Raw genomic sequence first — 15,906 nt, 5'->3', positions numbered from 1 at the left:
TCCTCCCCAAAAGTTCCCATTAGAAGCCGAGATAAAGATAGTTACCAAGGTCTGAGCTCCTGCAGGTGGCAGAGTGTTTACTCTGAAAGAGCATCCAAACGGCCTTGTAGGAATGTGGGGAGGGGTGCTATTCAGCACAATCAACAGTGCCTGTATATATTGAGCTAGAAAAATAAACTCGGGGCTGGCAGCTGGCAACAGGCATGAGCTGCAGCCCTCCCGATCCCATCTTTTTTGTGTCTGTCTTTTCTTCATCCTCACCCCTTCCCCAGGACTGTTCGACTCTGCTGGCGGGCTCCGGCAATATGTCTATATGGATATATTTATTTGACTGTATATATGTTCAATTAGATATAAAACCGAATTATTTTTTAAGAGAATCAAGCTAACAGTAATGAGAAACTCAAATATGAACATGCATAAACATACACTTTAAAAAAAATCCTCACCCAAGGATATGTTTATTGATTTTTAGAGAGAGGGAGAGAAAGAGAGAGAGAGAGAAACATTGATGTGGGAGAGAAACATGAATCAGCTGCCTCCCTGCTGGGAGTGAAGCCCCAGCCCAGGCAGATGCCCTGACCGGAAATCACACCACAACCTTTGTATTATATGCGATGATGCTCAGCCAACTGAGCCACACCTACCAGGTCATAGATGCACATAGTTTTAAGAGAATCAAGTTGAGACCAATAAATAAAAAGGAATCATCATGAACTTTTGACAAACAAATCAAAATATAGTAATGTTTATTACATGGAATTCATATTTCATAATTCTGTCAAATAATATAACAAGTAAACATTTCCAGGTAAGAGCTTGCTGTATGCGTCATACCTTTTCGTGAACTTTCTGGCCAGGTTCCATCCCTTCAAGGTGTTCTGACTCTGTGGATCCCTCACTTGATGCCATTTTTCTTTGTATATGAACATTTTGTTCACGCAAGGCAACAATCTACAAAATAAAAGCACAGGCTTTTCAAATCTAAAGTAGAGCATAAAGTAAAAAAAAGCTGAATTTACTTGAATGTGGTTAACAACTAATGCACACAATCTGAAAATAAACATTAAATTTCACCCATTATTATTTCAAAAAATATTTTTAAAATTAGTTTAGCATTTTGAATATTTATAGAAATGTGAAATTTACTGTAAAATTTTTCTAGTTGGAAAATATATCTATCAGGTTGGAAATATATCTAAATCTATAGCATAATCCATGTGTTGTTAAATCAGAAATTACCTTCAAAGTTAATTTATGAAATGTGATAAAATTTGCACTGGTCTATAATTTTAAAGTTTAAAAGAAACATAAATAAAAAGATTGAAGGCTGAAGGCTAAGTATTAGCACAACCATTTACCTTAAGAAATAGTGTATCTGCAATTTAAAACCTAACACATAAGCTGGACTTAAATAACTGTGGCACTGTCATGAGTACTTAGAATTAAATTGGTCTCATTGTTGTTATTTTAATGAGCACTATCTTAGCACAGCTAGTCCAAATACAGTAATTAATTTACAAAAAATTTCTCTGAATGCAATTAATTCCTGCAAATACTCAGCTCAATTTTACAGATATACTTTCAACTAAGCAAGATTCTCAGGTAGTTGTAGTTTAGCTGATCTTGGTAATATGCAAAATAAAAAATAACATTCTAGCATTTTAATGGTGTTTTAAAATATACAGTTGACCCTTGAACAATATGGATTTTAACTGCATGGATCTACTTACATGCAGATTTTTTTTTCAACAAATACTATAAAAATATTTTCTCTTTCTTATGATTTTCTTAATAACATTTTCTTCTCTCTAGTTTACTTTAGTGTAAGAATACAGTATATAATACATATAACATACAAAATATGTGTTTATCAACTGTGCATGTTATCAGTAAGGCTTCTGATCAACACTAGGCTATTACTAGTTAACTTTTTGGGGAGTCAAAAGTTATACACAGATTTTTTTTACTGCACAGGTGTCAACATCCCTAACCCCTGAGTTGTTCAAGGGTCATTTGCATTATCAACTCAATATTGAGTCAGTATTGGTTCTAGGGGAAGTCCATGTCCACAGTATTTAATACACAATAAATAGTGAATCATTTAAAACTTACATGTTGAAATTACAAGACCAATATCTCATACAAACCAATGATCATCAAATAAACAAAAGATATGAATTAGTTGGGTGTTTGTCCTGCTCCCTGCCACTGCTTCGGTGCCCAGAGGGACCATGATGTGCTCACAATGTCAAGTGATCTTGCATATGAGCTGCAGCGTTTGAACATATGGCACGCCACTTTGTAAGGGCACATCACCGCAAAATGAAGAACGACAATGTAAATGCCATTTCTTGCAGTAGTACTGCAATCACCAAATAATTAGTTCCCTTGCTTCCATTCTTGCTCATCTACAATCTATCCACAAAGCAGCCAGTTTCCTCTTCGAAACTTAGGTTATATTATGTCATTCCTCAGCTTTCTAAAGAACTTCAATGTCTTCTCTACTTATTTAGTACACATTGAAACTTCTTAACAAGGTCTATAACATCCTACATGATCCCTTTGGCCACAATGACCTCCTTTCTGTCCTGTAAACCTATCAGGCTCTTCCCCCCCCCATCCCCCCCAGTATATCTTTATTGATTTCAGAGAGAGAAAAGGAGAGGGAGAGATAGAAACACCAATGATGAGAGAGTCATTGATGGGCTGCCTCCTGCACGCCCCCGACTGGGGATCTAGCCCGCAACCCAGGCATGTGCCCTGACCGGGAATCGAACCCCGATTGCCTGGATCCTAGGTCCACACACAGCCGCTGAGCCACACCCACTGGGCCAGGTTCTTTCTTACCCAGAACTGAGAAACTTGATCTTGCTGCCTGGAACACTCTTCCCCAGCTCAGACTAAACTGAAACAATCCCAGCTTTCAAAACTCAGTGGAAATAGCACTCCTCAGAGAAAAGGCACCTTGCTATCAAACACTTATTACAATATATCCTTGTTTATTTCTGTGTGTGTTTCACTCATTAAAATATAATAGTTTATTCCTTATTTACTTACTTTGCTTGTTTATTTGGCTGGCAGAAGTACTAATAACATCTCATGGGAAAATAATTTTCAAAGGAATACCTTATTGGAAACATTTTCATATGAAGCAACATATCATATTATTATGTGCATGGTATTAGGTAAAAGTGTGTTGAATTAAATAACAAATGGTTATGATAAAATGAGTGTAAACGGAACTCATTCGGAAATTACAAAAGATAAAGATTTAAAGTGCTTGGGAACTCCTCAGAGACATTCCTTTCATGTTAGTTAGTGTAGAAAATGGATTAAATTTTTTTTAAAGCCCCATATATATCATTCTTATATTACATTATTAAAATTTGTCTTTTTAATAAATATTATATTATCATCAATATGTAACAAAAAATTATTATGGATTTTATTAAGAGCTTTTAAAATTTAAGTGTTGTCTGCTGACATTCCACTAAGATAACATTCATAATTTAACAGATATGTTGAGACAAAGGTAACAATAAATTTTAAAATTCTATGCATATTACTCCATTGTTTAATCTACTTAGAAGCAGAAAGACGCCATTTTAGAAAAAAAATTAAACACGAAATTTAACTCCCAGTTTAGAGATTAACTTCCAATTGTTTAGTAAGTCATATAAAAGTCAAATATGTCTTAATGCCTAAAATAAAGCAGGCCACCTATAGAGGTTTACTGAATGAATCAGTGAAAGGATGAACTAAGATCTTTCAAAAATTACAAACACCAAGTTTTCAAAGTATGTACATGACAATTAGTTCTAAGGAAGAGATCATTTTCAACCATTAACATGCAAACTTTACTTTTTAAAAAAATCAAGCTTCCAAATTAGATTTTGAAGCAGGAGAATGGATGTACTCACGCTGTTATATTCTCCGTCACTCTAATATGATTTTATTCTGTTCTATTTTTGCCCACTAACAAATTATCCTGAATACTTATGAAAACACAGCTTCAGCATCTGATTTAATTGTAGGTGTTAATAAGCTTGATTCTTACTTTCACACTGGGGAAGGTGAGAACTTTTCTCATAGGAATGCAACTTTGGGGGCTGGGCCCTGTCTTCAATGTGTTCAAAGGGGCGGAGAAGTTCACCTAGAAGCCACGGGGGCTGAAGGTGGCACAGGCCTCTTTGGGAAATTCTCCCAGCCGGCTGGAGCAGTATACACTGGGGACGGCTTGAGAACCAGCATGCACCAGCAAGCAGAATACAAAGCAGCTGATTCTCTGGAAACATTCTCTGGGCTCTCACCGAGAGGGAATGCTGTCAAGGGAGGGCCCAGCGACTTCTCTAGAATGCCGGAGTAAGCCTTGATTCCTTACTGCTAAATAACGTGAAGTGCCACTAATAGGACATGGCAAGCAGGAGGAATCACTTCTGGGTAGTCTCTGCCTTACCCGGTTTGCTACAGAACCAAAAGGAAGTACTGGAAATGCTCTAGGTGCCAAGTCCTGGGCTCAGCTATTTTAAACTGTGAATTAGGTCTTTTGATCCAACAAGATAAAGAGAGTTTAAAGAGAATTAAGGAGGAATCATAAAGTGTAACCCCTTGTCTTTACGCTTTCTACTCTGCCACGTTGCCTCGCATGGCTTGGCCTTTGGGCTCTATGGAGCCGGAGGCGCTGCGGGTGGGGAGGGAGAGGGGGCGTTTCCTGCCCTGCCCAAGGGCTGCTGCCCTCCTACTCCGGAATCCTTTGTGCTTCATGAAGGGATGGACCCCTCACAGGGAAGATCTGGGAGGGGCAGAAATAGAATGATGGGGACTAGCTATAGTTAGAAGAAATATTAATCATGCTCTGTTAACCGTGATTGTTTTGTTCTGATTAAAAAGCTCATTCTGACCTGGCTGGGAGCTGTGCACCCGGGGACCTGGGAGTTAACCTCGGAATGTGGTCCATTCTCCTTTCCTATCATCACGGAAAGATTAACCACTTTGTTGCTGAAACAGTGGGGTCCCAGACTGTAACCACCTGGAGGAACCCGCCCTTTGCAACCCCAGCCTGCATTGCCTGTAATCTGTAACCATTTTACCCATTCCTAACCTTTTTCCTTATACCCAATATAAGCAGCTGGCTTATGGGGCTGGAGGTGGGTGGTGGGGTGGTGTTAGAGCAGATTTTTGTGGATGACCTACTGCTCTCCCATGTTGCTGGCAATACTGGAAAATAAAACACTCATATACAATTCAAAGCTGTCTCTGCTTAATTGGCTCAAATAGTGACAGGCAGCCAAGGACCCATTCGTTGTCTGGTTTCAGAAACACATATAGTCAAGCTGTGCATACATTTCAATCCATTGAAAGCCCGTGGAACTGTAGTCCAGACACATTCCCACAATCATTTTAGCTGATCAACCATGACTTGTCAAATGTTTGTTGGCATTTGTTTCTAAATACCCACCATCCCTTCATATTCCTTTCAGTAATGACATCTTAACATTTTCATTGGAAATTTCCGAGTTTCCCTTCCTACTCCAGTTCAAGAGGGACTGCCAATTAGGGGGCCAGAGCTGATGGCAAATAGGTGGGCACATGATCTAAGTTAGGGCAATTAGCATGTCCCTTGAGATGTTTCTGGCAGAGGTAAGGGGGAAGATTCCCTCTACTATGGAAGATAAGCTGGTAGGGTAGCCTCAGCGTGCTGTTTGCCATTATTGTAGTTCTGTCTCCTGGAGAAAACGGGAACGAGAGGGAGCAGTGATGAATTGCTTCTGCTCCTGATTCTAGCCATTTTTCTTTTTTACTTCTTTTGTCATTTCTTTATTGTCCATGTTTTCTCCCAACTTCTTTTTAAATTTTATTTTTCAATTACACTTTACATTCAATAGTATTTTGTATTAGTTCCAGGCGTACATACAGCATAGTGGTTAGATAATCATATACTTTCCAAAGTGTTCTTTCTGATATTTCTAGTACTCACCTGGTACTATACATAGTTATTACAATAGTATTGACTATATTCATCTCTACCTCTAGTATTTCAGTAATAAAAGCCAAAATTTCCCTTTTGTGCTCAAACTAGTTTGGATTAGTTTTCTGTCACTTGCTACTAAAAGTGTTCTTGCAAATATATCCAGGAACATGGAAGGCAACACAGTACATGCGATCACTAAGCGGAGATTTTGGAGAATTACTCAGAGCTTACCAGACACACAGTGGGAGAAAATTTTTCAGATGGAAGAGCCCAGCTCTTTGTTTGTGTTCCTAGTACTACAGGTTGTTTTCTATTTCTGTGCAAAGAGTATCTGGAGGAAGATGGAAGTATGACAGGAGACTGAAAAAACTAAAATAGTTCAACTAAAGCTCTGGCCTCTATGAGCTTCTATCTTTCTGGCGTTTTGTTTGACAAGCTCTGACTCCATACAATGGACTTCTGGTGGACTTTCCAGTCTGGAAAATTCCCCAGCTCTCATTCCTTTTTCTACCAAACTCTCTCTGGGATCCTACCACGTCTTCCAACAGACCCTCTCCAATCTCCTTGTCTTTGGACAATTGTTTTTCCTGCCAGCTTGGGAAGATTCATTCGTTTCACAAATACTCATTGAGCACCGGCATTAGGGATGTACATACAAATCAAGGGAAAAGAAGAAATTCTTGCCCTACCAAAACTTTAATTCTTGTTGGGGAAGAGAAACTATAAACAAAAATAAGTAGCATACATTTTTAAATGGTGTGAATTGTAAAATGTAGATAAAAGCAGGGGAGAGGTGCTGTGTGGTGTAGTTTCATTGGGAATTAGGTGTTTTCTGAGTGTAGACTTGAAGATGGGACAAAGAAAGCAATGTGGATATCTGACAGAAGGACTTCCCAGGCAGAGGGTGGGGAAGATGTAAATCCTTACTGAAAACAGAGTTTGAGATTCATGAAAATGTTTCAGTGACTTCTTCAAATGATATAAAATATCCTCCGCAAAAGAACGATGAAATTTGATTCCTTGGAAATTTGAAGTGAAAATTGATTCCTTGGAAACTTAAAGGGTCAGGAAATACACAGAAATGTGATTCTTAAGAGAAATGTGATTTTGGAGAAAATAAGAGTCTATTCAATATCTTTATATTCCCAAATTTGGGATGTTCTCAAGAGTTTAAGATGTACTAATTCACTTATTCAACAAAAACTCATTAATCACTGTTTTAAGTATCAGACACCACTGGGAAAAATGCAGAATAAGCAACAAGATTGCATTCTAGCAAAGAAGGAAAAAATAAAAATAAAAAGAAGGAAGCAGTAAGATAACAAAATAGCCATGATTTGCGAAACTCTTAAAATGTGCTTGAAATTGTGCAAAGCACATTACAGAAATTTGCATCTTTACAACAACTGCTTATCTGTACTATGCTTTCTAACCAAGTTTGAGACTTCTTCTAAGCAGACCTTGAGACAAGTAATAATGTACATGTGCTTTACTTATCCTTAAATAATCCTGAAATGCCTTGGTTGAGTTGAGTCCTGGCCCTTTTAGTTGTAACTGGCTGTATGACCTTGTGCATGTTACTTAACCTCAGGTTCATGCTCCTCTGCTATAAAATGAGGATAATAATACTTACATTTTAGTGTTTGTATTGTAAAGTACTTAGCCACATATGACATACATTAAACATTCATTACACAGTGACCATAACGGAGACCTCCATTCACCTCTTCAACTTTATTTTCCTATTCACTCTTTATCACAACTGGCCGTTAGTTTTCTGAATGCCCATTTTGACACCGAGTGCCTGGAGACCAGAGCGATATCTGATGGATTATTTATTCCCAGTTCTTAGAACAATGTCTGACAAGTAGGAGGCATTCTGGAAATATTATGAAGTGGTGAAGGACAGCAGACAATATGAATAAAAAAAGACCTTAGGGAGCTGGATAAATTGAATGGAAAAGTATTCAAGAATTTATACATGGAGAAGAAAATCTGTCATCTAGTAAAGACTATATAAATTAAAATATTTCCCAAAGTTCATATTACACAAGTCGAGGTTAAAAGGGATCCCTGAACATGGAAGTGTTCATTGGGGAAATTAAGAAACAAAAGAGCATAGCCTTGTAGGATCATGGAAAAGCAGCTTATTGAAAGTCAGCAAGAGATATGATGTAGATATAAAGTAGCAGGCAGTTTCACTGTGTCCTAAAATCTTTACAAGTATATTGCAGCCTAGTTATTGTGCTTCAGGTGCATTGAAGTACCTGCTGCGTTTATACACTTTGGATTTAGAGCAGATTGACAATAGATGGAAAAGTGGAATTCCAAGGGTATCTGGGAATACATGTCTGCTAACATAATTCTTAAAGTGGGAAAAGAAAAGCAATTAAGTTATTTTAGTTTTTACTTATTTTTCTCTCCTCTTCTTCATTTTTGAGAATTTAAATGTACAGGGTATTTAATGAAGTTAATTAAGGAAGAAAGACAAACAAGAGACAGGAGTTTAGAAAATAAATTTGCAATTGAAAACTAGTCGCAATAATAATAGATGTTACTTATTGAACATCTATGGTACGCCACATACATGCAAAGAAATTTACAGGTATTATCTCATTTAATCCTCCCAATAACCTTATAAATTGTGCATTATTGTTTTTATTTTACAAATGAGGAAACTAGCATAGAGGGAATAAGCAATATACTTGAGGTCATAAGAAAAAGAAACTATTGAGAAATGTTAGCAGAAATGTATTCCAAACTAGGTCTGATACCTTCAAAATTTGTTTTTAAGCATCACACTATCATGTCACTTAAAAATTAATAAAATAATTCACAGGATACACAAGCCAAATATTCATCTAGTCAGGACTACAGTTCTGTGGTCTGATAGCAGGGGAATTTACTTTCCCTGATTTGGCAAAACAATGTAGACACAGAAGATGTCTTCAATTATGTCTAGGAATTAAAATCGTGCTGTTTACATTATTTATAATTTTTATTTATAACTCTTATGTAGCACAGGCATTTCAATTTACCTTGAAAATTACCCAGGTACTTTTTAAAAAAATGTTTTCATTGATTTCAGAGAGAAGAAAGGAGAGAGAGAGATAGAAACATCCATGATGAGAGAGTCATTGATCGGCTGCCTCCTGCATGCCCCCTACTGGGGATCGAGCCCGCAACCTGGGCATGTGCCCTGACTGGAAACTGAACCAAGATCTCTTGGATCCTAGGTCAATGTTCAACAGCTGAACCTCGCCGGCCAGCTACCCAACTGCTTTTTTAAATAAATCATATCTAGCCTTCATGTTAATCCTCCAGGGATCTTCATTCTGATATCTTCAAATTCATATTTGCCTTTACCTATTTAAAAACTATTTCCAGACAGTGCCCACATCTAATTAACAAAGATTCTTTTCATCTATTTTTACCCCAAGCTCAATTAACAATTCCAAGAGTGAGACTCACATAAGTCTCACTACATCAACACATAATTTGCTTCTACACACATACTTATTTTAATTTAGCTGAATTCCATGCTTAGATTACACTGAGGTTGCAACATGAAAAAAATAAACAACAACAAAAAAGCAACTAGAAGAACAGCAGGGATTTACAATTTCCACTTAAGTAACTCTCCAGTCACAATAGTTTGGATTTATGTTGCTATATATTAATTGGGAAACTATAAAAACTGAGAAACTTATTCAAACAGAATTAAGGTCCCCAACCCAATCGCTATTTCACTTTCCAGCTCTGGCTTTTGGGCATAAGATTTACAAGTATTATTGAAGCATATTAAAACCAGTGTAAAGTGACTTCATGTAGTCTACCTAATGCAGTTTGATCAGCTCCCATGTAACCTTCATTGGCAGTGTTTTTCGGTGACCATGAATACACTTTAAAAATTTGTGAGACTGAACTAATTCAGTGAATGGTCAAATTGTTTTGAGATGAGAATTCGAGGTTTACGTTATGAGAATTTGTCTTGTCAAATTAAAAAAACTCACACAGTTATTTAATTAATGGTTTAATGAATGAGTTCATTTATCACAATGAATGACCAAATAGCTTGAAGGTGGGAAACATAGTTTCACTTGGTACTTTTTAAAGAGTTTGTACCACTAACTACCTCTATTCAGCAAACAAATATTTATCGAAAGAATGAGAACATACTTCATATGTTTATTTTTAACCTCCTTCCTTTGGCTGACCGGCTTTCCCAGTTTCCATTAGATGAATTGACTGGGTGCTGAAATTTAAATGCACATCACAGGTAAGTTTCTGGTGGCTCTTTGATGAAAATACAGCACATGAACGGCTAATTCCAAATTTTGCATCTGTACTGATTTTGCTTATACCTAAAAACATAAGGATAGCCTGTTTTACAATGGAATCTAAGCTTGCCTAATTTTCAGTCGTGAAAAGAATCCTTTAAAAATAATGTCAAATATTTTTATTTTTTTTAATTTAATTTAATTTTAATTTATCTTTATTGTTGAAAGCACTATAGGTGTCCCATTCCCTCCCTGCAATTGACCCCCTCCTCCTCACTCCCATCCCCTTCCCAGGCCTTCACCCCATCATTGTCTGTGTCCATGGGTTATGCACATATGCATATAACTTCTTTGGTTAATCTCCTTCCACCCTCCACCCCTCTTCCCTCTTCCCTCTGAAATATGATCATCTGTTGCATGTGTTAATGTCTTTGGATCCCTTTAGTTTGTCAGATGCTTTTGTTCATTAGCTTATTGTTAAAGAAGACCCTTCAACATTTCACATAGTACTGGTCTGGTGGTGGTGAACTCCTTTAGCTTTTCCTTGTCTGAAAAGTTCTTTATCTGATCTTCAATTCTTTTTTTTTTTTTTTAAATGTATCTTTATTGATTTCAGAGAGAGGAAAGGAGAGGGAGGGAGAGAGAGAGATAGCAACATCAATGATGAGAGAGTCATTGACCGGCTGCCTCCTGCAAGCCCCTGGCTGGGGATAGAGCCTGCAACCCGAGCATGTGCCCTGACTGGGGATCGAACCCCAATCTCCTGGATCCTAGGTCAACACTCAACCGCTGAGCCATGCCCAGCTGGGCTGACCTACAATTCTAAATGATAGCTTTGCTGGGTAGAGTAATATTGGTTGCTGGTTCTTGCTTTTCATCACTCTGAATATTTCTTGCCACTCCCTTCTGGCCTGCAAAGTTTCTGTTGAGAAACCAGCTGACAGTCGTATGGGTGCTCCCTTGTAGGTAACTAACTGCTTTTCTCTTGCTGCTTTTAAAATTCTCTCTTTGTCTTTAACCTTTGGCATTTTAATTATGATGGTCTTGCTGTGGGCCTCTTTGGGTTCCTCCTGTTTGGAACTCTCTGTGCTTTCTGGATTTGTAAGTCTATTTCTTTCCCCATGTAGGGGAAGCTTTCTATAATTATTTTTTTCAAATAGGTTTTCAATTTCTAGCTCCATTTCTTCTCCTTCTGGCACCCCAATAATACAAATGTTGGGCCTCTTGAAGTTGTCCCAGAGGCTCCTTATGCTATCTTCATATTTCTGGATTCTTTTTTCTTTTTGCTCTTCTGGTTGGGTGTTTTTTGTTTCCTCATGTTCCAAATTGCCGACTTGATTGTCAGTGTCCTCTACGCCACTGTTGAATCCCTGTAAGTTATTCTTCATTTCAGTTCATGTAGCCTTCATTTCTGATAGGTATTTTACTAGGTCATCGATGGCCTCACTTGTTTTCATAATAGTCTTACTAATATTCTTGAGCATCCTTATAACCAAAATTCTGAACTCTGTATCTGTTATTTTGCTTGGTTCTATTTCATTTAGTTCCTTTTCTGGAGATTTCTTCTGTTCTTTCCTTTGTGACATGTTTCTTTGCCTCCACATTTTGGCTGCTTCTTGGTGTTTGTTTCTATGTATTAGGTAGAGCTGCTATGTCTCCTGGAATTTGTAGAGTGGCTTTGTGTAGTAGGTGTCCTGTAAGGTCCAGTGGCTCAGCCTCCCTAGTCACCTGAGCTGGGCCTTCTAAGTGCTCTCCTATGTGGGCTGTGTGCACTGTCCTGTTGTAGTTGAGCCTTGGTTGCTGCTGGTGTCACTAGGAGGAATTGACCCCCCACAGGCCAATCGGCTGTGAGGACCAGCTGCAACTACAGCCAAAGAGCTGCTGTGCTGGAGACACCCCTATGGAGCAGGATTTACTTCAGTGGAGCTTTGGTGTTCACCAAGTGCGCCCCTTGAGTGTGTCACTTGTGGATGTGGAAGGGTTGTAATCCAGCATGGTCAAATCTCACCACCAGGTGCACTGTATCTGGAGCCTCCCTGAAGGTACAAAGTGAGCCTCTGCCAGAGCCTTATCCAGGGCCACCCAGCATAGCATGAGCTACACAGCAAACAGCAGTTGGCTGCTACTTGTGCTGGGCTTGGAGGTGTCCAGGAGAGGCCAAGCCATGAACCAATGCAGGCTGCTGCTAGTGCCAGGCCTGGGGCCACTTATCAAGCCCTATGGAGCATGATGCTGCTTGTTTGAAAGATTTTAGGAAAGTCCTAAGCATGAGGTTTGAGAGGCCACTTGCATAGAAAAGCCACTGTAAGTGGCTTGGATGAGCTTGCAGGTGGGGAGGGGTGGGGCCTCCGGGAATCACGGGGCGGGGCCAAAGGTGAGAGTCAGGTGCTGTTGAGTCAAATATGGCACCTGCCTGCTGGCTGTGTGCGGGGAGAGCTCGCCAAAGGAGCCATGGCCTCCACCAGCCCTTCTGCCTGGGAGGCAGCTGCCCCTCCACCTCTCACCCCAATTCCAGGCAGATTAGTTCCTCCCCAAGTGTCCCAGGTTCCTTTCCAGCTGCTGCCCAGCACTGGAGCCCAGAGGGAGTGAGTCTGAGTGAGTCCGTGGACTGGCTCTTTAAGAGGAGCTGCTGGGGCTCCTGCAGCCTCCAGGACCCTCAGCCACAGTCCCCGCTGGTTTTACAGCCTGGAGTTGTGAGGATGTCTCTTCCTGGCCCTGGAGCCCTGGGCTGGGGGCCTGCTGGGGGCTGGGACTCCTCCCTCCTTCAGGAAACCCCCACGGCCGAGATTCCCTCCCAGGTTTAACCTGCCGCACCGGGTGTGGGCCCGCGGCCGGGTCTCTGATTCAGCCCCGATCCGCCCGCGTCTCCGCCCCTCCTCCTCGTCTGGAAGCTCCTTCAGCTTCCTGGCTGTAGGGCTTCTGCTCAACTGGATTTCAGGAGGCTCTGAGTGACGGTGGTTCTGTATTTTAGTTGTAATTTTGATGTGGTTGTGGGAGGCGGCGGGTACCGATGTTACCTACGGCGCCATCTTGTTTCTCTATCCTCAGAGGTTTTTAAAGACTTCTTAAAATGCCAACTGGCATGCAAAACTGTCATTTTTAGTTTTAAGTTTAGGTCAATGGTTGCAATAGCAATAAAATTTCAAATCTTTTCTTAGGTATACTTGTTTCTGCAGGAGATGTTTATGATATACATGTTCAACATTATAATATTCATCAACAGTAATTTCAATAAAAACTCTATTTTAGATCACAGTGATTGATATATAATTTTAACATAAATTACGACGCTTTACCGAACTCTATTCTGTTCACCTAATTGGTATTTCAGTCATTACAATTTTTTGATTCTTGGATATTTCATTTATTTCTCCTATTCAAATAGTTCCTTAATATTTAAAATAATAATAAAATAAAATGCTGGCATTTTCATTAGGAGCATTATAAATGGCTACAGAAAACACAAAACAACTTAAATTGGACAGAAGAATTATTAGGTGGACCCTGTGAAGGCACAGGACTGCTCTTGCAGTAGGTTAGCAGGTGAGAGTGGCCTAATGCGGAAGAATCATAATAGAAATGACCGCAGAGGCTGTGAATATGGTAAAGTACAAGAATTAATCCAGAGAACAAAAGCAAAAATAAGTCTTAAAGAGTTTTCCAAAGGTATCAGTAATAGGGAAATGCATTCTAAACAAATTGTATTTATCGCTGCAAGAAAACAAGCCTCAATTTAATATATAAGTAAGCAAATGAATAAAGGAGAGGGGGAGAATGTTCATTGAGGTAAAACAATGACACTGAGAAAGAAGTGCAACACCAAGTGTAAAACAACCGCAATAATTCAGTGTTGAGTGCTGAGAGTTGGCAGCAATTTAGTTGAAAGTTTTGACTTTCAAGAGAAAAATACATTACTATCTCCATCACCCAGGAAGATGTCATTACTAAAAACTTCTCCCTTCCCTGAAGAAAACAGGAGACTCCTGTTTAAAAAATGAGTTGGCCCTGGCCCGAGTGACTCAGTGGTTAGGGTGTCAGCCTGTGCACAGGAGGGTCTCGGGTTCCATTTCTGGTCAAGGCTTTAAGCTATAGGAAAATCATTTGCTTTCTCTGCTAATGAACTTTCTCTATACAGGTATCCCCTTCCTTTCCGAAAGTTTGTGTTAGGCCATTCCACTTTTCTGAAAGACTTACATAAATATGGTAACGGCCTCTTTCATAAAAGTGAAAATTCTTTTCAGATTTCTTTTGGTTTGCAAAACAGGTACTAATATAGATCTTTCCTAAAAGAAAAGTGGCATAAGGCGAAGTATCTCTTTGCTTTATGCTATTTTGGCTTAGGAAAGCTTTCATAGGAATGCTCCACTTTCAGACAGTGGGGGAAACCTGTAGAAGTCTTTCCTGGCTCCTGTCATGGAATGGTGAGTAGGACCATTTCCCTTTTCACTCTGCTTGATGAATCAATTTTGCTCAAATAAACTCTTAAAAATTGTAATATGCATCTGTTTATCTTTTAACATGTCTCACAGTGGAAAATAGGACTTCCTAAAGGCATTGATTATTATAAATAGCATCTTGGCATAGAAGATCACTCCCACTCCGCCTCTAACCCTCTAATTTGACTGGGCTTTCAGCTAAGGGCAGAACGACTGACTGCAGTAATTATCCCACCCCCTCCAAAAAAAAAAAAAAAAAAGGCAAAAATAAGGAGTCTACATTATGCAGAGAAGAGTCACAACAACCTAAATAGTCCAATGGGTCTAGAAACGATCAGTTCAGAGTAGCTCTGTGAATGAGTCCCTTTCTTCAAAAGTCTCCATAAATGTTTATTTTTTATGAAATATGTTAAGACATAAATAAAAGTTTCCACTTTAGTTTCTTTATGTATACTAATAAGTATTAAGATGCTTTGAGCAAATGCTGATTATTAAATTAATAAAGGTAAATCTATATAATACTAATCATGTCTCTGTCATTTGTTTATTCAAGTGAGATTTATCCACTGTCAAAAATTTTTGGCTGTTTTAGGATGAAAATTCAAAACATGCTACATTTCCATCAATAAATATTTTAATTTTTAAAAATATCATCTTAAAATTAATCTCTCTAATCTGAGTACTAACCATGGCCCACCTTGCTTAGCCTCTAAGATCAGACAAGAGATTTGGTGCAGTCAAGGGGCTGAGGTGAGGGGGGAATAAAGAGTTGTTGCTCAACCAATGTAAAGTTTCAGTTGTGCAAGATGAATGAGTTTTAGAGATCTGCCCTACAACAGAGCGCCTATAGTTAATGATACGGTATTAAGCACTTTAAAATATGTTAAGAGGATGAATATTATGTTAAGTATTCTTACCAAAAAAAACAAAAACATAAGGAACCAACCAACAAAAGAACACAACGTTTTTGGAGGTGAAGGATATATTTAGTACTTTGATTGTGGTGATTTTATAATGAGTGTATGCACTTGTCCAAACTCTCAAAATATAAATATTACATATGTGCAATTCTATATATCAATTATACCTCAATACCACTTATAAAAAGAGATGGCCAACAAACATATAAAAATAATAAATAAAATTAATCTCTTTGAAGATGGACTATAGCCCATTTCAGCACTGTGAGATTTGACCTCCTCAGCCAGGCATGGCT

At 38.7% G+C, this 15,906-nt stretch overlaps 1 protein-coding gene across 1 annotated transcript in view; it reads right to left on the bottom strand.

Moving 5' to 3' along the window:
• The window catches only part of PPFIA2 (PPFI scaffold protein A2), a 418,639-nt gene that overhangs the window by 124,417 nt on the left and 278,316 nt on the right, over positions 1-15,906 (bottom strand). Inside the window, exon 7 of the mRNA XM_087814518.1 lies at positions 838-954. Coding sequence (XP_087670644.1) covers positions 838-954 — 117 coding nt within the window. The remainder of the gene's footprint in view (positions 1-837; positions 955-15,906) is intronic.

Source organism: Miniopterus natalensis, chromosome 2 (assembly GCF_054644295.1).
Source record: "Miniopterus natalensis isolate mMinNat1 chromosome 2, mMinNat1.hap1, whole genome shotgun sequence".
NCBI lineage: Eukaryota > Metazoa > Chordata > Mammalia > Chiroptera > Miniopteridae > Miniopterus > Miniopterus natalensis.
Note: the sequence above shows the minus strand (reverse complement) of the source record. Positions and strands in the feature narration are given on the sequence as shown.